Source organism: Chelonia mydas, chromosome 5, assembly GCF_015237465.2.
Source record: "Chelonia mydas isolate rCheMyd1 chromosome 5, rCheMyd1.pri.v2, whole genome shotgun sequence".
Lineage (NCBI taxonomy): Eukaryota > Metazoa > Chordata > Testudines > Cheloniidae > Chelonia > Chelonia mydas.
Window position 1 is genome coordinate 71,806,903 of NC_051245.2, and position 22,157 is coordinate 71,829,059.

The window sequence follows — 22,157 nt, forward strand, 5'->3', positions numbered from 1 at the left end:
AAACAGATCTGACAAATGAAATTTAACAAAAATAAAATAAAAAATGCACAACTACCAAAATGTTCCAGAGCATTAAAACATAAAAGGCTTAATTAAAAAAAAAAAAAAAAAAAAGACAACTGCTCTTACTAGTATCCAATACATTACAAATGGGTACAAATGGTGACTTGAGGCTACAAAGTTTAGATTACTAAATACACTGAGCACGCATACCATATAAAAAGACCTATAAAAAGTGTCAAATGGTGTTTAAAACACCTACTACTGATATTCCCAGTACAGTTTCAAAAGTGGAATTTAAAAGAGGCTAGGATCAGAAAAACAAAGTACTTGATTCTGACTTTACAACAGCCTATGTAAAGGCATCTAACCCCTGCAGCAGCTTATAGCACTAGTCACCTTAGGGTCCCATAATCAGTATTCATTCAACATAACTACATATTGCCAGGAAGCTTCCCTACTGTATTTCTATGTACGGGTTATTCAACTATAGCTAGCATCAGCTAGACAATTCTTCTGTCCCTGGTCAAACATTCAGCAGGCCTTAACACATTAATTCTGGTGCTTCTCAGTTGTTCTCTTGTGACACTGCTGTTGCCTAAAAGAAAGAGGAGAGATTCTTTTAAAAGAAAAGACTTGAGTAGATTATGATGCCCCATCTACTTAAGGTACGTATATGGCCCCCATTACCATAGTAGCTGGGTGCCTCAATCTTTAATGTATTTATTCTCACAACACCTCTGTGAGAGAGGGAAGTGCTCTTATCCCCATTTTACAGCTAGGGAAGTGAGGCAGAGAAAGACCATATAATTTGGTGTGACCTTGGGTATGTCCGTGGCAGAACAGGGAATTTAACTCTGGTCTCCTGAACCCCTGACTCGTGCCCTATCCACACCAGACCATCCTTCCTCTCAGACCTGTTGAATCAAGCTTGATCCTGTCAGCAAAATTAGACCCCCAGTTTAGTGGGGATGGGGGGTGAGAATCATCTAACTGCACTTGCACATGAATGCCTACTAGCAAAAAACATGATGATGTACTACACCTATCAGAGGGCAGGATCAAGCTTATGGGATTTTTCTTGGCAAGCAAATTCTCTATATTAATACTCTGGTATAAATACACAGTAGCACTCAAAGTGCACTCTAGATCCATATAGTTTTCTTTGACTAAGCACATAGCAGGCTACTTTCTGGGGGAAAGTCACTGGTAAGTTAACTGATTAACACTGAAAAAACCAGGCTTTCAGTGTTTGGCATGTTATTCTATTATTCTATGATATTCTATGATTCTGTGTACAAGTGGGTGCAGCTGCACACAGAATTTCTGAATAATTGACCAATTAGCTTTAAAAACCCTCCAGCACAGCTAGATTCCTCTATTAAACCCTAGCTAAACATTTAATGACAACTAATTGAAAAGTACATCAGGAGTTTACTTGCACATTTTGTTTAGTTTGAATGAAAAGGAAAGCTAACAGAAAGTGTTGCATGTTTATAATATTTAGATTTTCAGGTAGATTTTCTTGTTCCTAAGAAAACGTACATACACTTTGCACTATCCTTTGTATTTTTAACCTCTCCTCCCATCTTGCACTTTCCTGCCTCCCCATGTTCCTTTGAGACCTGGTAAACTGCAAAAGACTGTCCGTTTCCAATGAGCTTTCCAGAAACCCTCACTGAAGCCAAAAGTTTTCTGCAACATGAGGTCATTTGAGACAGCTGTATGGCCAAACCCAGGTTCCATCCAGCCCCTGTTTACCAGTTGCAGTTACTGGAACTAAGTGGAGACATCCAATGACTAAGATTTTTCCCACTCAAAAATCAGATAAAACTTCCCATCATAGGTACAAAAGTTGCCAGTTGCTACAGAACAAGAACAGGAAAATATTTGAAGTTCAAATAGCTAGTTTCCAAATATTTCACTTGTTATCTTACACACACAAACCAACCAAGACTTCCTCTCAGGTAAATTTTTTTTAAAGAAAGAGAAAACACAAGCAGCAAAAATCTTGAATTTTTATTCTCATGTGACTGTGCTATTCAAAATTTATCTTATTTCTTCTGGATGATAAGGACTGGAAGGAGTTTAGTTGTCTGGAGGACTTTCACACGTGTAAAGTTTACAGTTTGGGTGCTTTAATGTGAAAAGCTGCAAAGAAGCACAGCTATTTGCATTGTGCTTGTTGGACTGGAGGGATTTTGCCCATTATACATAAAACCTTAGCTGAACTTCACCTACTAAAGGCTTGATCACTCATTTCCTGCTAGTCCATCAGTGAGAGTTAAGAGTGCTCAGTACCTCTCAGCATCAAGCCCTCTGTGAACATCCAGTCCAGCCATGGGCTATCCTAAACAAGGTCCTGAAGATCTGCCTCATTTCTTTACCATTAAGCAGCTTTCCTCCTATAAAGGTCCTAAATTGTGGCCAGGTTTAGACACACTAAAGAGTTCCAAAGGGAAGCCCATCAACCACCACTCCCAGTCCTGGTACTGAGAGCTCCAGACAGAGGCGAACACGGCATTGGTGCTATGCCAGTAAGCAGACCAACCTTGCTCGGGGAGTCTGCATTTCACAGTTTGTTTTTTAAAAATGTCATGACACTGTGTCAGTTTTTGTTGCCAACAAATTACAGGGAGAAAACAATTTGGACTTGAAATGTGAAACTGCTTAGCCCAGCAGCACCCTCAACTCCTTTTGCTATCAAGGGGAGCTGATGGCTCCTCTGTACTTCATAAAATTGGACCTTTTTTTACTGTGGAGCAGGGGGCAGATGGATGAGCAGAGCCAGTAATACCTAAATCCAATTGCAGTTTGGACAAATGACACTGCCTCATCTGTGAAATGAAGATAATCCTTCCTCCCTCCTAGGGATGCTGTGAGAATAATATTTGTACCATGCTTTGAAGAGGCAAAGGAAGAACTTCAGTGTAAGTGCAAAGTAGCATTTTAAAAACTGTGTGTAAAGGGAAACTTAAAGTTGACACCAAAACTGAGCTTCCTTTCGAAACATGTTTCATCTCTATCCTAAAAATGACCAGACAGTCCATAATAAGAACTGTGCTTGTGCTGGACAGCCCACCAAGAGAGCCAAGGGCTGGTTTGCAATGATGGGCAGCAACACAGCAAGCTAGGTCTCTGCTCTGTTCACATGAGGACACAGGATAGTTGAACATAAAGGGTATTCATTAGCTTGTACTTACACCTGGAGTCCTTTCTCCAAACTGGCTATAGAATGTCATTTTGACTTTATGCTTGTGTCCGGTTCTTTGATCAAAGGTGTTACAGCTGTCAAAGGATGGGCTGTACAAGTGCAGACTAATAGCAGACTCTGTGTGGCTTGTGTTCTCCACACGGTGCAGGCCAATGGAGTCTAGACAAGTGAGGACATAAGAGGAAAGGCTACATTAACAGACAGATCTAATTAAATCTGATACGTGCCTGGAAAAGCACCATCTCTAAACCAACAAGACAGCTGGATATACCCACGCTTTCAGGATGAATTTTTAACTCAAAAAAGAGAATTTGGGTTTTACTCTTTAGGACAGATCCCCAAACTCATTGGGACTTCAGAATGTCTTCCTCTCTAACTTTCCATATATAGAATTTTTTGTTATCTACTATGGTATAAAGTTTAACAGGAATCTACAGAAGCTTTAGGAAGAGCAAATGGTTGGTAATTTATTATCAGCTGCCATCCCCAAATGATATTTTCTTTCCTAGGAGACACTGGTGCTCTGAAGATGTTGGATGGAAGATTTGTTTTTCTAAAGAATAAACAAGATATTTCAGAGGAAAACAGGGTTTTGCATTGCTAGTCTTCAGTCTGATAACAAGGACATCAACCATGTTAAGACTGAACTATTTGAATTTCAAGTGTAAATTCCCGGGCAAGGAGACAGTTGCTTTCTTTTACAGTTGTCCATCTTCCAATTACCCTTTCCCATTTGTCTGGGCTTTTATTTAAAGTGACAAATTACCAGAGCATGGCAAACATCCAATCTTCACTGAAACAGCAAATATAATTGAACAGGTAATAAAACAAGCCACTGCCCACAGTGTGGCTATTAATAAGTTGACAGCACTTTCAGAGAACCAGAGGGCAGAAACAGAGTTCTATAAAATACCCAAAGTCCGAACATTAAATCTACCAAAACTTATGTTGATTGAGCACTATGGAAGAATTTTAAAAACTGCTCAAGAGTTCAAGAATTAAAGTTTATGATTCCCAGAGCAAATGCAACTCAGCCCTTTATGCTTATGTAATATCTTATATAATACTCAGCCCTTAATTGTACAATGTAGCCCAGATACTATTACTGTGGGAAGCACTGGTGCATTCCAACTTTGGCTCATTTAAACTATACACCTGTACATTTCATTTACACTATTTCATTTAATGAGGGTAAAAATCCCTAAGTTTATATTCATGTACTGAGAGATTAAAATCAACTCTCTCCTGTGAGTTGTCTTATAAGCAAAGTGGAAACACCAAGTAATAGGCAACTAGCACAAAAAGGAACTGCCATGCTACATGGGATATTCTTTCTGCATCAGCACCATTTATTTGAATGTGCAGATATCCGGATAGAAACACTAATACCTTAGGGCTTTGTTAAAGAGTTAAGGCAACAAATTGTGAATGCACAGCATTTAATTTTCTGTTACTTTTAAGTTGAAATATCCAGCCAGGAAACACAGCAGAGGAGCTAGGCATACAGTTCTCTCAGAGGACTAGTTAGAGGCTTTTAAAAAGATTGCTTTAAAAACAAACAACAACCCAAACAATTTGTTTTTGGAGCATACACACACATAAAGTGCAAATGTTTTCTGAACCAGTAAAAAAGACTGACGTCCCAATGTACTGATTGTATTATAAAAAAAAACCACCCCTTTGACCCCCAATAAAAACCCTGAGCACTTGAACAGATTTCTCTCTCCTTCCACTTCAGAAAGTTTGGTTAATGAAAATCCACCTCTGGGGTGAGAGCAAGCATAGAAAATAATCAGAAGAAAAAGTTTTCAGGAAGTTTTCAAAGGCACTGGCCTCTGGCTGGCTAGCCAAAAGACTAGCTGTACAGGGGTCAAGTAAATTGTTCAAGCCTTTGGTTTTATTTGCAAGCTTCTCACAACAGAAGTAAATATAGAAAACAGCATACAGTGCCTACCGAGAGTTGTACAGAAGCAGTTACACATATTACAATGTGTCAGAAGTAGTCAAGAAGTCCACCATTTTCATACAATATTGTGCACTACTTCACTACTTGTGCTGAGCACTGCAGGACTGGGCTTTAGTGTACTTTTGTACATAGTGAACAACATTGTTCAACAAAAAAGACCCCTCCACTCTCTACCCCAAGTCAAGATAGGTATGAGCTACTGTGCATCCTAAAAAGTGTAAATACAGAATTCTAAAAGACCAGAGCAATGTTCATTTCAATCATTATCCATTCTATTGCTGGCTGTTAGATGTACTGATTGTGTGGGCAATTACTGTTCTACTACGGTTTTGTTCTTAGGCTTTCCATTGTAACCCAAAATGACCTTATACACCCAAGAGATATTTTCTTCATAAATCCAAACAGAGACCTGCAGGACCGGCTCTAGGTACCAGCTAAGGAAGCTGGTGCCTGGGGCGGCACTCCTTTCTCGGTGGCACTTCCGCGGCTGCTTTTTTGTTTTGGTTTGGTTTTTTTGCTTCGCTGCTTGGGGTGGCAAAAAAGGTAGAGCCAGCCCTGGAGACATGTATGAATTTTGGATTTTCATACATGTGATTTGCCTTTTGCTTTACATTTTCAACTTCACATCCACATGCATTTTCAGTTAGTGATTTGGAGCTCAATCCTGCAAGGCTCTGAGCATTCAGGAGCTGTTGAAGGATCTTAGCCTTTACTGCAGTATCTTAATCATGAACTTAGATGAATGGGGTTTTTTTAGACTGTTTAAGTTTAAACACAAGTTTGAGGAGAGTCTGAGTCTGCACAGGTGCTGTATACAAAAGGTTTAGATGAAATACAAGAACCTATAGCTAGACCAGTTTATTAAAGAGTGAACTTTTCAGTTAAGAGTTATAATCATTGATGGGCAGCAATGAAATGGTCATATATGAGACATTAAAAAGAAGCTTACCGTTGATATAGGCACATTGATTTTCCCCCAAAACTCGTTCTGATTTCTTCGTCATTGCTCCAGTCCCTTTTTTCCCAGGCCACTCAAACAGAGTCTCTTTTAGATTCCCCTGAAGGATCTTCATAAAGCAGTGTGAGTCAGTGTGATCATGAATACTGCTATAGAAACACAGAATAGCTGAACTCAGTGTGATGTATACATTTAATACCACCTACTACAAATTTAACAGACTACTCCTGGGGGAATTCTGTGCCAAAAAATTAAAAATTCTATGCACAATATTTTTAAAATATGCATATTTTATTTGTCAAAATAACACAATATAGTCATGCTATTTTCAAGTATTTTGGTAATTTATTTCAAAATACCTGTAAGCAAGTATGTCTGTAACAAACAAAAAAGATTCCAGAAATGTTTTTTGACAAATAGATTCCTTATTAGGCATATTAATACAGAACTTTGACTCATAATTCATATAAATTACAAAACAGAAACATATTTCCCATACCCCTCAGAAACAGTGCAAAGGCTTGGGGGAATCTGGGGCAACAGAGGAGCTGAGGGATAGGGAAGTAATTGCTAGGAAGGAGCCTAGGAGTGAACCTGGAAGGTTGCTGGGTCTGGGTGGGAAAAGTATGGAACAGGGTTTTTCTTGGGGGGGTGATTTTTAGGGAGGTGGGGAGCATCTCCCATGCAGAGCCTGGATGACTCCTAGCTTCTCCCATTCAGTCAGGCACATCTTCTCCTGTCCCCATGTGTCCCTACACCTGCCCCCCATCCCCTCTGTTCCCCATCCCCATGTGGTCCAGCACCCCTACTCCCATTTAGCCCCTGCCCCAGTCTGTTCCCCGCACTAGCCCTTCTGAACCCTCATCTATGTGACCCTCCCAGAAGCTCCCTGTTCCTTGCTCTATCCATCCCCCCATATCCCGGACCTCCTCACCTGGCCCTGTGGGCAGGGTGCTGTGAGGAAAGCTGCCCCTCATCCTCCCTATCCGCAGCTGGCTGCGAGCCAACTGCCCTCTGTTCTGGCGCCACAGCAGCCCTGATGGGCGAAAGGCGTGATTGCAGCGCCTCTCCGGCAGAATGTATTTTCTGCTGAGAAAAACATCTGCGGGGGACATGAATTCTACACGTGCGCAGTGGCAAAGAATTCCCTCAGAAGAAACAGACACTATGGTGTATTGTAGCGGTATAACAGTATGTGCAGGACATGAATGTTATTGCACACTTGTCACATTATCAGAACACCAGCAAATCTCAAAGAAATATTTACTGTGACTGAAAGATACTCAATAAAGGCTGATGTATTAGAAAGCTATTACAATAACTTAACAACAAATACAGGTGTTGGAAAATTTAGCAGATAACTACTAGCTGAAGGATTAACCATACTAGCCAGAAGTAAACACAAAAGAAAAGTCTAGGTAACACATGCTGGCTGTTGAGAAACAACAAGGCACTTTCCATGGACTTTGCTTGGGGGTTCTATCTTTCCTATCAGTTACAGTCTAGGAATAAACTTGAAACTCCACCCCACTATTTGGGAGAGGGAGCTTTCTACTTCTTCTCCATCTTCAGGGCTTCTTTGCTGCTGTGATGGATGTGAGGTACATAGGAGAAAGGAAAGGAGTACTTGTGGCACCTTAGAGACTAACCAATTTATTTGAGCATAAGCTTTCGTGAGCTACAGCTCACTTCATCGGATGAAGTTTCACTGCTTCCCACTGGATTTAATAGCAACAATTAAACTGACCAGACAGAGCTGTTCATTTCACTTTGCTGTTGTTTGGCAAAGCTGTGAGCAGCAGCAGGAGCACTGGTGCAGGCTGGCTACCTACTCAGGAATACAGTTGAATTGCTATATTTGCAGCCGTAAGGGCTAGAAGTATAGTTAAAAAGAAATTAAAGCTTCACTGCTGCAGAAGTTGAAGGCTTCGTCCTCACTCAGGCAAGTGGATTTTTTGACCCCAATGTACAAGGCTAATCAAGCTTCAATCTAGAATATGATGGATTTAAGTGTTATACACAGCAAATGTTCCAATCCAAACAGAAGTTATATTGCTGTTGACTTGCAAAAAGCAGGGTTTTTTTAAGTAGGCAAGTTCATGAATGTCATGTAGTCACTCCCTCAACAGTTTCTCTTCCAATTAATCATGTTAACTATTTTATCCTGCTTACATAGGGAGTGAAAACAAGTCGTGGTATCACTTTAGTCACCAGCAGATGCTTGTCCAAATCATAAACCAGGACACCATTTGACAATAATTTTAGTCTCTGCTCAGAAAAGACCCTATGCTAAAGAGCTGGTGGGCTGCAGATCTAGACTGCCCTCTTACATCTATTTGGGGAAGCATGGCACCATCCCAAATTAGACCTGACAGTGTTAATTCATTTTCACATCTAAAGCAAACAATTATAGTTTTTCTGCTTAAATGCAGGGTCAGTGATTATGTGACAAAAAATTACAGGCTAGAACTTTTTTTGGTTAGCCAACGAAGTTGTGAAAGAACCTCAGAGAGACAGATCCTGCCCCCATGTCCGCAGGCACATAAAACCACCCAATAAGCAACAGTCCTGGCATGGTTCAGCACTGCAGAAGATGCAGGCTATACAGAATATATATAGGAAGTCTGAAACTCCTGCATACCATAGAAGAAAGCTCTGCAGGGAGCTTCAGAGGCACTATGACAGTGATTCTCAAACTTTTGTACTGGTGACCCCTTTCACACAGAAAGCCTCTGACTGCGACCCCCCCTTATAAATAAAAAACACCTTTTTTATATATTTAACACCATTATAAATGCTGGAGGCAAAGCAGGGTTTGGGGTGGAGGCTAACAGCTCGCGACCCCCCACATAACCTCCTGACTCCCTGAGGGGTCCCGACCCCCAGTTTGAGAACCCGTGCACTATGACTATGCAGATCCACCAGTCGATGCCCCCATACATCCCATGTAGACTGGTCACAGCAGTTGTTGTCCCTTTATCATTGTGATAGCAACCACAAAGTGGCCTTGTTATACAGTAGCGTGGGGTGGGGAGAGTCCATTCCTTCCCACACTCCAAACTGCCTAATCCAACCTCGTTTTCTCAGGCTGGCCACACAGACCAGGATTTAAACTATATAGGTGTAATAGAAGCAAAAGCTTTTATAGCCTCTAATACATGGGCCTGATCCTGCAGTTCTGATCAGGCAGAACTCCTATAAAGCAGTTCTTTAGTTTTACTAAAGAATGCAAGATCCAGCTCTGTAACTATAAGGTTAAAAAAGCTCAATGGACAAAACAGAAGCTTAGATTTGGTGGAAGACTGAAAACCGCAGAAATGCCCTAAAATCATGAGATACACAGTTTTCAAAATTACCCCTTTGGCAGAGTCATCCTGATTATTACTACTTATTTTGTTTGTAGTTATCAGTTAACCACCCTCTACCCATTAATGTTTGTGAGGAAGATGGTTTGTCTCTTATTACAGGACAATGACACACAGTAGTACACAGACCAAATGAAAAATACTGTAGCTTTATTTCTGTCTGCAGGTATCAAGCTGTTTGGATACAAACCTGCCATGTCCTTCACCCCAGCATAAGATCATCAAGTTGAACTTTCCATTTCCTTTATCCACAAGATTTCTTGTGTACCTGAAATTGAAAACATCTGTGGTTTTTAAAAATATATGTGTGTGCATATAAAGAAACAACAGGGAATATAAACATGGTTAGTGGCAGCCTATATTACAAGGTTTCTTAGCTTTGGAAAGCAAATTATATGCAGAGAAAGTGAAATGGAATTTTTAAGTGGTTTTTGTCACTGCACTTTTTCAGGTTGGAAAAAAAACGGACATACAACTAGCGCTTGATAGCATCAGGAAAGCTTTTAAATTAAATCCAGGACTGAGGGTTGGATGTATATATCTGAAACTGAAGGAGAAGAGAAAATCTAATATAAATAGTTGCTGAATGAGATCATTTCAACAGCAGGCTTTCTAATTAGAAACAGAGTACTGCAACAAAGAAAAGAAATGTGTACATTTTTCTACAATTCACTTTCAAATATTCTTGGTTTTCCTTTCGGTGACTGCATTCTTTTGCACTGGGCAAAGATTTTTGAAGTATGGGGGTTACCACATATGGTAAAACTGTTGCTTTTCTGGACTATTCTGGTTTTTTGTACTTGTAATTTTTTTGTACGTCTGAAACCCAATACCAACACAGTAATTTCTGTCAAACAGCTACACCCAAAACAAAGCTCGGAAGAGCAGAAGATACGAAAAAAGTTTCCTATATTAAATCAAACAAAAAGAAAAGCAGAAAAGGCTTGCTTTTTACATACATGTTATTCATGTGGTTAATCAAGGGTATGTTCCATTCTCATGGCTTGAGGGCCTCCTGTCCCTAAACAATACAGGTGATTTCATCCTCTGATTCCTAACTGAAGGCCCAATCCTGCAAGCTCGCACATGAGTAGCCTCATTGATTTCAATGGGGTTACTGACAGTGTGAAAAGTGAGGCATATGCTTATACCTTTGCAGGCCCGGGGTCTTAAGCAGTATGAGAGTCCCTAACAAAAAGTGTCCCTCTGCCGCAGCCACTAGTAACTGGTGGGAGATTCTCACCTGGCACACAGAAGAAGTTTTTCTGTTTGTGTTAACTGGCTGTTTGTTTTGCCTAATCTGCTATTTTCCCACAAGATATCCCTTTGTTATATTCTGTCAAAACAGCATGGTGGTAACAAATTATTTTCAGTTCATCCCACATATTTTGCCTTAACTGAATCATAAAGTTAGTTTCTGCATTTCATCTCATTCCATCTTTAGTTTCATCACTATTTTTTATTTTAATTTTTATATAAAAGTTCTCTTCTGTATGACATCACAATACAAGTTTTGTCTGATTAAACAGGTCACAATCTGTCATTTCTGCACAGCTGGCTACACATACATCTAGTGTTACAATGCTTATATCAGAACACAAGTTTTGAGGTTTGTTCTGAATGGGAAAAAAGTCAAACTGAGAAGAAAGGAGTTTATTTTTTAATCCAGTATAATGCATCCACGATAAAGAGAAAAATAAGATTTTTTTTAGAAGTGTAGAAATAATGTATGTTTGAGTTACAATGGAAAGACACCAGCTGCAAGGGGCAAATCAATATTTAGAAAAGTAACAATTACTGTTAAGCCTGAACTGATATTGTACTTTCTTCTCTGCTAAAGCAAGAATATGATAGAAGAAAAACCTAGTCTGATGATATCAGAGGGGGCTGAGGGAAAGGAATCAAACAAACAAAGAAAGTGAAGAAGGGACAACATGGTACTTCTCACTGCCTGATGACAGGATATTGTGCACACCCCCAAGCGTTCAATGAAACTAGATCCCACACTTTAAGGTGATGTGTTTTCCCCCCATCCAAGATTTAGCAACCCTCCTGACACACTTAAATGTAGAGGTGGGCAGGAAATGGTTTTCCCGTCCGACAAATATTTTCAAGAATGCAAGTTTTCCGGTTCCGCATCAAGATGAAACTGAGTGAGAGACATACCCACTCCAAAACAGCCAAAAGCCAGCTGATTAGGGCACTCACCTAAGACAGAATCAGTCAAGTTCTCTCTGGTCATCATATTAAAGGGAAGGATGTTCTTGAGGTTAAGGTACGGGAGTGGGACACAGATGATGTAGAGTCTATTCCAGGTTCTGACAGAGACTGCCTCTGTGAATCTGGAGAAATCACTCAGGGTAGGTTTATCTTGGGAATTTTCATTACTCTTTTCCCACTGTCTAGCCCTAGTCCATGTCCTTCCAATGGTAATAGTGTTTAGTATAAACAATGTATGGGTGCCAGCTGACACAGTGGTAGAAACCCCTGTACTCTGTCTACACCTGCCCTTCCACTAGTGGAGCTCAAGGATGCTGGGCTGAGTGCTAGTGTAGCTGAGTCTGTAACTCAGTTCCTCACCTGCAAACTGTGGATAATACTTGCCCTACCTTGCAGGGGTGGCATGAGGACAACTTCATGAATGTCCGGAGGGGGGTGGGGCACTGATGAACACTGCAGAAAATCCTATAAACTAGGGTGACCATATTTCCCAAAGGGAAAATGGGACACCACATCGCGCTAGCCCAAGGCCTCCTGTTGCCCCCCCATGTGGGGCTGGCCCGAGCCGATAGCCTGAGCCCTGCTTCCCCCACCCCTCGGCTGGTGTCGCTGTTCACTCAAGCCCTGCCCACATCTGAGCCCTGCCTCTCCCTCCCACACCCATGAAGCTGGCGTTGCCACTCACCCCCTGCACCCCACTTTTGGACAAAAGTGGCATTTGTCCCGCTTGCTCTTGACAAATGTCTAATTTACTTTTGCCAGAAAAGTCAGGACAGCCAGGACAGCCCTGTCCCGGCCCAAACAGGATGTCTGGGCACCCCCTACCCTAAACAGATAGTCATACATAAGCACAGCTCTAATGTTTGTCTATTATCTTGGTAATTAGCCCGGATGGGAGAAATTGAGAGGGGTGGGGGAATCAATCTAAGCTCCTGCATTAGGACACTGCCCATGCACTCAGGTCTGCCCATTGACTTCATACTCTTCTACACAAGGGGAGCCCAGGCTAATGCCTATGAGCTTTCCGCTCAACCCTCCCCCCATTTCTTAGACTGGAGAGCAGCTGCACAGGGTAACTTTGGAGCCACAGTCCATGTCCTTCCCATGGTAATAGCGTTTAGTATAAACAGTGTCCGGTTGCCAGCTGCAGCACAGGGCAAACAATCATAGAATACCAGGGTTGGAAAGGACCTCAGAAGGTCATCTAGTCCAACCCCCTGCTCAAAGCAGGACCAATCCCCAATTTTTGGCTCAGATCCCTAAATGGCCCCCTCAAGGACTGAACTCACAACCCTAGCTTTAGCAGGCCAATGCTCAAACCACTGACCTACCCCTCCCCCCAACAATCCGTGCCAGGTCCCGGCAAGTGATGCCCAGGAGCCCATGGGGCAGAGACTGCCCTTGGTCCTGACGCCTTCCAGCTTCATCAGGCTAGACAGCAAGCCCCGGCCAACCAGGCAGCCACGTAGTTCACTGACGTGGGCCGGCTCTGATTTGGGCGTCGCTGAGGGACAGCTCTGATTGGCTGCCGGAGCCCCGCCCCTGGCCCTATCTCTGAACAGCCCTTTGCCAGCCAGCGCGGAAACCTGCAAAGCTACTGGTGGGGAAGGGCGGGAGAAGGGGATAGCGCAGCGGGGATGCGCAGCCCGCGGAGCACAAGGAGCAGAGGGAAAGGCGGAGGGCTGCACGCGCGCCGCCGCACCCTCCGGGGGAGCACGGCGTGGGGGAAGGGCCCCAGGAGGATTGCAAGGGAGCTCCCCCGCGCGCACCGTGTGCAGGGTCGAAAGGAGGCGCGCAAAAGAAGTGGAGCGCGGGAGCACGGAGGGAGCAGGAGGCGGGGGCAGAGGAAGAGCGGAAGGGCACGGGAAATGCCACCCCAGACCCCTGCAGGGCGGGAGAGGAGGAGTGCCTGGCAAACGCAGCGGGAGGTGGCAGGATGGTGTTGAGAGATTTCAGAGTAACAGCCCTTAGTCTGTACTTGCAAAAAGAAAAGGAGGACTTGTGGCACCTTAGAGACTAACCAATGTATTTGAGCGTAAGCTTTCCTGAGCTACAACTCACTTCATATCATACACATTGTAAGGAGAGTGGTCACTTTAGATAAGCTATTACCAGCAGGAGAGTGAGTTTGTGTGTGTGTGTGGGGGGGGGAGTAAGAAAACCTGGATTTGTGCTGGAAATGGCCCAACTTGACTATCATACACATTGTAAAGTGAGTGATCACTTTAGATAAGCTATTACCAGCAGGAGAGTGGGGTGGGAGGAGGTATTTTTTCATGCTTTGTGTGTCTATAAAAAGATCTTCTACACTTTCCACAGTATGCAGCCGATGAAATGAAAAATGAAAAAGCTTATGCTCAAATAAATTGGTTAGTCTCTAAGGTGCCACAAGTCCTCCTTTTCTTTTAGTGTTGAGAGAGGGGTTTTTACTGCCGTGACCCGTTGGTTGGGGCTGGGGGGCGGAGGGAGAAGAAGAGTTTTTGCAGAACAAAAGCCGAGGCAGATGACTGGTGCTGAGTAGACTTTATTTCAGACCACTCCATGCACAACCAAGGCTTCCTGACCTCCGCCAGCCCGCCCCCGGAACTTTGGCTGGGGACTGGGTGGGTTTGAGCAAGCGCTTTCGCTGACCTGTCCCTAACGAGTCACCGCAGCAGTCAACAGTAAATAGCTGGCGCTGCGGTCACCGTTACCGAACAAGAGAGGTGAGCCGCGGCCCCCCTTCCCACAGCGCGGCGCGCACCAGCCCTGAAGACTGGCTTTGTGGAGCGTGGCGATGCGGAGCGAAAGTACCGAGCTGAGCTGAATTAGTCTCCTACTGCTGATCAGTCTGGGAAACTTGCCAAGATATTTTCTCTGGGTTCGTAGTTTCTGAGTTGTTTCCAGGAGACTGGCTTCGTTCTGAATTTGCAAACGGTTCCACACTTGGGGAGGTGCCTCCTCCCATCCGTCACCTCCTAAAACATCTTTGCTATTCGCATGAAAACCACGCATCTGGAGAACAGTTAGAACTGAAGGGAGCAGTCTAGGAAAAGCACTGAGTGTACTAGCTTTAGCAGACAATAAAATAAAGAATAAAAGCCACGTGCATCTAGATCAGATTCTTACCCACAGCTGTACTTAACTGAAATGATCGCAACAGTATAAGCAGTGGCGAGGATACAGTCCTGTTATCCGGCCCTTACAGTGACTCTTCATCATTGTTGTGTATTCCAACCATGTTCTTTATTTTACACTCTATTACAATTAAGTTTACACCGAGATGCCAGTTGCCTCCTTCAGCCAGATGTCACGTTATGTAGATCCCAACTATTAGAACACCAGATGATTGCAAAGACTCTTCCTCCTCTAATTCCTCAAACCGATTCTAAAAGATATTTGGAGTGAATGCTTCCATAGCTCCATGTATGCATGCACACATGAACTACTTCAGTTTAATTCAGGCTTCGTGGAAACTGGTCATACCTAGACTTTACATTCTACTCCTCCGAGCTCTGTTAATTTCACTTTATTTAACTCCCCCCCCACACACAAAAATAGCACAAACGACGTCCCTCAATTCCCACCAGGTGTGTTTGTCTGTCTTGCTTGCTGCGCTGTTCATTTACTATTTAGACAGACTCCTTTTTGCGTTACCACCCTTTGCTCTGAAATAAGAAGTGCTGACTTTACCTGTATTGGTCAAATTGGGCATATTTCATCCACTCCACAGGGTTGCTCTCATACGATTCCATTAAGGCGTGCACTTCTTCTATACTGACTTTATCACTAGAAAATAAGTGATGCAGGATCTGGATCAGTTCCTGTAAAGTCTGCGCTTTCCACACTTCTGTTTGCACCGGCTGCTCCATGATACACCTTCCACACAACCGGCTGCAAGCAGCAAAATTGCTTGTGCTTGGACAAGCAGATTCACCTTCCCCTTCCTAGCAAACAACAAATTTTCTCGCAGCTTGGTGCTGCCTGTATTTATGCTCCTGAAGTTACAGTGGGAATGTACCAACTACCCAAGGAGGGTGGGAGGGAAGTTCACAAAACTGGTTAGTGAGCTATGGGATCCTGGGTTATGCAAACAGAAAGAACCTCCTCCCCCCTCCTGACAAAGAGTTCAGGTATGGCTTCTTAAAGTCCCCCCTCCTTTTGTATGGGAAGGTTGCACTTCTTCATTCTAATGTTTTGCCCCACTCCCAGCCATTTTTTAAAGTGCATTTGAATCTCTTCTTTAAGTGCCAGACTCTGTAGCAGCTAGAAAGCCCCAGCCCTGCATGCTCAAGGGAAAAAGCAGGAACATTAAAAAATAAATCATGAATGGTCCCCACTCTAATCCATCTAATCTGTCTGCTTAGTGTAGTAAAGTATCCATCACCATATTATCTATCCCAGAGGTTTGCATTGCTTCACCTCATGCAGTACCGAAGTATCCCTCCTTCTCACACAACACAGCTTCAGAATGACCCCTTCTCTCCCCACAGCATACTCACCAACCCGGTTCAGCCCCTCCCCCTGCCCCTTAATAGAGGACTCCTCTTCCCAAGCTCATAGCAGTTACTTAGCCCTGCCTTGGCTGCATCAGCTCTGCAGAGCAGGGATCACTGTGTCCCCATCCTTGTCTGAGAGGAAGGGATAAAGTTTCCTAGCCAGCTGGAGGTGAAAAAGCATCAACTCTGCAGATCTCAGCTCATTTGCAATTGTCTCTGAGGATCTGAATTCCTTGATCCTCCTTCTGCAGCAACACCTAGTTTATAATATAATAAATACACTGCCCTTCAATACTTCCTTCCCTCCCAGCACCTCAAAGCACTTTACAAACATTAATGAATTTAGGGAGACAGTTTCAAAAACACTTACGTGACCTAGGAGCACATGCCTGAGGAATTCTTGCTCCTAAAGTCACTGAGGCACTTTTGAATATCCCACCCTTAGTCCCAGAACAACCTAGTTAGGTAGGAAAATACGCCCATTTCACAGTGAGGGACACTGAGGCACCAAGCAGCAATATCTGAGGCCACATAGGAATTCTGTGGCAGAACCAGGAATAAAACCCAGGTTTTCTGACTTCTAAGATGGTCCCCTAAACATATCATCCTTCTCCTTTTCTAGTTCTGCACTTACCTTTGTGCATACCCCTGGCTTCATCAAGCACCAGGTCCTCCTTTTACCATCTCCCTATGCTGCGGGGGAAAGGGGTTACAGCACCAAGACCTCTTCTATGGGCTAGCTGCAGGCCATTAAAGTCAATCTCTTCCCTCAAACCTAGCTGCTTACAAAGGGAGAGGGGAACTGTTAAATAACAGGGGCAGGTTGTCATAGACACTCCTGAAAAGTGCAGAAGCGGAGGAGGAGCAACAGACAGCACAGGCTTAGGAGACAACCACCAAACCAACAGCCAAATGAGAGCTCCCCAGTCATTCAAACTAGAGCTGTCAAGCAATTAAAAAAAAATCATGAATAATCGTGTGATTAAATGCACTTTTAAACAATCATAGAATACCATTTATTTAAATATTTTGGGATGTTTTCTACATTTTCAGATATATTTATTTCAATTACAACACAGAATACAAAGTAAAGAACAAAAGAAATAGTATTTTTCAATTCACCTGATACAAGTACTGTAGTGCAATCTCTTTATCATGAAAGTTGAACTTACAAATGTAGAATTATGTACAAAAAAACCCTGCATTCAAAAATAAAACAATGAAAACTTCAGAGCCTACAAGTCCACTCAGTCCTACTTCTTGTTCAGCCAATCGCTCAGACAAACAAGTTTGTTTACATTTGCAGGAGATAATGCTGCCTGCTTCTTAATTACAATGTTACCTGAAAGTAAGAACAGACATTAACATGGCACTATTGTAGCCTGTGTTGCAAGATGTTTACATGCCAGATGCGCTAAAGATTCATATATTCCTTGACGCTTCAACCACCATTCCAGAGGATGTCTCCATGCTGATGACAGGTTCTGCTTGATAGCGATCCAAATCAGTGCAGACCAACGCATGTTAATTTTCATCATCTGAGTCAGATACCACCAGCAGAAAGTTGATTTTTTTTTTTGATTCGGGTTCTCTAGTTTCCGCATCAGTGTTGCTCTTTTAAGACTTCTGAAAGCATGCTTCACACCTCATCCCTGTCAGATTTTGGAAGGCACTTCAGATTCTTAAATCTTGGGTTGAGTGCTGTAGCTATCTTTAGAAATTTCACATTGGTACCTTCTTTGCATTTTGTTAAATTTGCAGTGAAAGTGTTCATAAAACGAACATGTGCTGGGTCATCATCCGAGACTTTTATAACATGAAATATATGGCAGAATGCGGGTAAAACAGAGCAGGAGAGATACAATTCTCCCCCAGGGAGTTCAGTCACAAATTTAATTAACACATTTTTTTTTAACAAGCGCCATCAGCATGGAAGCATGTCCTCTGGAACAATGGCCAAAGCGTGAAGAGGCATATGAATCTTTAGCACATCTGGCACGTAAATATCTTGCGACGCCAGCTACAACAGTGCCATGCGAATGCCTGTTCTTTCAGGTGACACTTTCAGGTGACATTGTAATTAAGTAGTGGGAAGCATTATCTCCTGTAAATGTAAACAAACTTGTTTCTCTTAGTGATTGGCTGAACAAGATGTAGGACTGAATGGACTTGTAGGCTCTAAAGTTTTACATTGTTTTGTTTTTGAGTGCAGTTATGTAACAAACAAAAAAAACAAATTGCACTTTCATGATAGAGAGATTGCACTACAGTACTTGTATGAGGGGACTTGAAAAATACTATTTCTTTTCTTTATTTGTGCAAATATATTTTGTTTATTTGTAATCAAAAATATAAAGTGAGCTCTGTACACTTTGTGTTATAATTGAAATTGATATATTTGAAAATGTAGAAAAACATCCAAAAATATTTAATACATTTCAATTGGTATGCTATTGTTTAGCAGTGCGGTTAATCACGATTAATTTTTTAAATTGCAATTCATTTTTTGTAGTTAATCATGTGAGTTAACTGTGATTAAGCAACAGCCCTAATTCAAACCAGTTGGACGCATTTAGGAAGGGCAGACCCTATGCTTTTTAGCAAAAAGATTTATAATTTTCCTCATTCTGTCCCTCCAGAAATAATCCCTCTTACTTCCATGTAGTTTAGTGGAGAAAAAAAGATTTCTTCCCCATCTCCCCAAACAAACCTATTCCTAGATTTTAAATATGGCAGGTATGCAATAGAGGGCTGGGGTGGGAGAGAACAGGTGGCTGCTGCTGAGAAAAGGGGAGAAACTAAGAGCAACACCATCTTCAGCAACTCTCTTCCACTTGTGTGAGGCCTCTCCATGTGGCTTCTCTTCCCTTTTGACAAAGCGCAGTACATGCAGTCACCATGGGGACAGGGTCATCATTTATGAACAAAATTGACATGCAATGAATCTTTCACCTTTCTGTTTATGCTATGGACATAAGAAGGAGGTAGACACTTCAAAAAGTCTTCAAGCAGGAAAGCTGTAATGAAGAAATGTAAAGGTTGACATGAGATTGATTAAAAAAAAAAGCCATAAACATGTATATATTTTTTATAAAATGTAGGTAAAAGACATGATAAGGATATTTAGTTCAAATACAGTTTACAGTATCAGAGCACATTAAGGCCATGCTCCTGCACAGCATTTGCATCTGAGCAGTACCAGTTAGTTAAATGGGACTGCTCACATCCATTAGCACCTAGCCATGGTGACTGGCATTCTATAAAGAGGACCCAGGTATACCACATTTTATTTCGGGGTCACAGACTAACACAGAATTCACACCTTGCCAGAAAACTGTGCTTTTGAGTCTAGATTCAGAAGGGGGACTTAGGCACCTAAGCATAGGTGCTGGAACTAGCGGTGCTGGGGCTGCTGCCGTACCCCCTGGCTTGAAGTGGTTTCCATTATATGTAGGGTTTACAATTTGGTTCAATGGCTCACAGCACCCCGTCCCCCCATAAAAATTGTTCCAGCACCCCTGCACCTAAGTGCCTATTAAGTCCAACATTGGCACTTACACAACCAGCCCTCAGACCCCAAGGGACTTTAGAAGCCTACAGGGTTAGGTGCCAACTATGTTTTCACCTTAAAATCCCAGAAGTGCCTAAATTTCAGTGGCTGGGCACAAACACTGTCACCTAAGTCCTGATGATGTCCAGCAGCTCACTACCTAGCTCATGGCTAAATCTTGGTGGGATTCACAAACCAGGTTCTCCCTCCATCTCTTGCTTTGGGACCCAATCCAGTAGGCATGCTCTGAATAAGCCTACATTTGCTGGAAGAGGTGGTGATGGCCCCCTTGTACCCAATGTGGGATATGGGGGTTTGAATCCCCACTCTGTCTGATAGGGAGCAAGGACTTGAACCCAGGTCTCTCACATAAGTGCCCTAACCACTGGGCTGTTGAGTATTCCAGAGTGGATCTCTCTGTCTCCCCTGTTGAAACTGTTCCATTGTGTATGTACGGCTAGTCATTTCACCAAAGAGAGAGAATAGCTCCACACACACACAATTGACACTTCCCTCAATCTGCCCCTCCCCCCCCGCTCAATTTATCCTGGAGAAATACCTTTAAAATTAATCTAGCAGAATAGAAATAACCCCCCACGCCCCCATTTCAAATAGAAATGGTGAAAGCTCTATAAACGTAAATAGTGCTTCATTTTATGTATTTGCACAGGAAGCTATATAAAGAACAATGGACACTTAAAATTTTTGCAGATTTATCTTTGCAAAAAATTAACATTAGTATGATATTCCCATGCTATTTCACAGGCAGAATTGTGTTGATTTTAGTAATGGTGATGGCCACTGCACACAGATAGCCAAGTTATAAAAGATCTTGTGCAGTATTGTTGTAGTCGTGTTGGTCCCAGAATATTAAAGAAACGAGATGGGTGAGGTAATATCTTTTACTGAGCGAACTGCTGTTGGTGAGAGAGAGAACCTTTCAGAGCTGAAGAGTTCGGTATAGTTTGAAAGCCTCTATCACCGTTAGAAGTTGGCCCAACAAAAGCTATTAACTCACTCACCTTGTCTCTTTTGTTGGTATCATAACCACAAGAGCAAAGCTTGAAAGATATCTCCAGCCGTATTCACAGTTTTCCTGTGAAAAGACCCCACTGAAGTCAATAGGAAAATGGTTTATTTGGAGATATTACTAAGCACTCTAGTCAGCACTGTGGTAAAGTCAATGGACTCCATGCAGGCACAGGGTCCTGACTGCATGGAACTATTTAGGATCCAGGTCTTATATAGTCCCAGTCAACATAGGATTTACCCAATGAAAACAATAAAAAAAAGTGTGGTAGGGGGATTTAATCCCAATATAAATGGGAACCATTTTCAAATTCAGAGTTCAATTTATTGTGAATGAATGCCTTACATTTTTAAACACTTCCTTAAATCCCTGAAAGGTGTGTACTTATACTCCTGTAGAAGATGAGCCATTATACATATTCAAGATAATTCATTGTAATGACGGAATATAAGGTTACAGGACACCTTATTCCAACAAAAAAGAGTGAATTCACTAGAGATATTGTAAATGGCAACATTTCAAAACAGAGTTAAATAGGTTTGTATAAAACTGATTACTTAAAACATACTTAAAGAAAAGCTACATGTTGAGGCAAGTGGTCCCATGTATTAAATCTAAATGTTTCTAAATATGGGACTCAGTCCTATACCACTATGCCCAAGATACATGTGGGCCTCTGCAGGATGTGCAACAGACTCTTGAATGAAGTAACAGTGGACAATTTCTTTCTTACTTCGATTTAAAAAAAAAATCACGAAACCAATAGCAATAGTTGAATTGCACAATACCAAACATTTGGGTATTTCAGAGGCCAGCAATTAAACAACTTACCATGAAATTTCTTTTTATTTACGTTAGTTCTCGTATGGTTTCTGTTTTCATGAGTGCCTCATTTACCCTCGCACAATATTCCGTGAGGTAGGGAAGTACTATTATTCCTATTCTACAGGTTGACAACCAAGTCACTGAGAGACTAAGTAACTTGTCCAAGCTCACACAAGAAGCCTGTGGTGCAGCAAGAAATTGAAGCCATTTATTAATTCCCAGGCTAATTCCCTAACTACTTGATCCCCCTACCTCCCCTCTATGCTGCTAACCTGAGAGAAAAGAATGCTGGCACTTCACCCCCTTGGTATGAGTCTTCACTGCTCATTCATAGATCCCCATACTGCTCATTATTTACCAATAATATTAAGTGTCTAAATTCACTCAAGATTCTATATATTTGCAAAAGAGGATTGACCCTTCTGCCCAGTCAAGTGCAATATGTGGGTTCTTATCAGTTTAAGGTAATGTGTCTTAAAGATTCTGGGACGACCACAGAATTCACTGTAAATAAGAAAACAGGTATATACAGCATAAAACATTTTGTCAAA

The 22,157-nt window shown here is 42.2% G+C and overlaps 1 protein-coding gene across 2 annotated transcripts; it reads right to left on the minus strand.

Annotated features, from left to right (window-relative positions):
• Window positions 1-296: 296 nt before the first annotated feature.
• On the minus strand, window positions 297-15,718 carry CDO1 (cysteine dioxygenase type 1). 2 transcript variants are annotated; one of them, XM_007055406.4, is made up of 5 exons: window positions 15,396-15,718; window positions 9,694-9,771; window positions 6,130-6,287; window positions 3,204-3,373; window positions 297-598 (listed from the first exon to the last, which is right to left on the minus strand). In XM_007055406.4, the coding sequence occupies exons 1-5, from the start codon at window positions 15,572-15,574 to the stop codon at window positions 569-571; spliced, it is 615 nt and encodes a 204-aa protein (XP_007055468.1). In that variant the 5' UTR covers window positions 15,575-15,718; the 3' UTR covers window positions 297-568. The 2 variants fall into 2 exon arrangements, with proteins under 2 accessions (XP_007055468.1, XP_043403445.1); XM_043547510.1 differs by lacking the exon at window positions 15,396-15,718 and adding an exon at window positions 14,832-14,852.
• Window positions 15,719-22,157: the final 6,439 nt, after the last annotated feature.

What these genes read in the sequence shown, in the direction of transcription:
- CDO1 (XM_007055406.4), bottom strand. Translation starts at nt 15,574, where the DNA reads ATGGAGCAGCCGGTGCAAACAGAAGTGTGGAAAGCGCAGACTTTACAG. An exon ending in GCCCAATTTGACCAATACAG is followed by an intron (nt 9,772 to 15,395) that starts GTAAAGTCAGCA and finishes TTTCAATTTCAG; the next exon opens with GTACACAAGAAATCTTGTGG. An exon ending in TGGGGTGAAGGACATGGCAG is followed by an intron (nt 6,288 to 9,693) that starts GTTTGTATCCAA and finishes GTGTTTCTATAG; the next exon opens with CAGTATTCATGATCACACTG.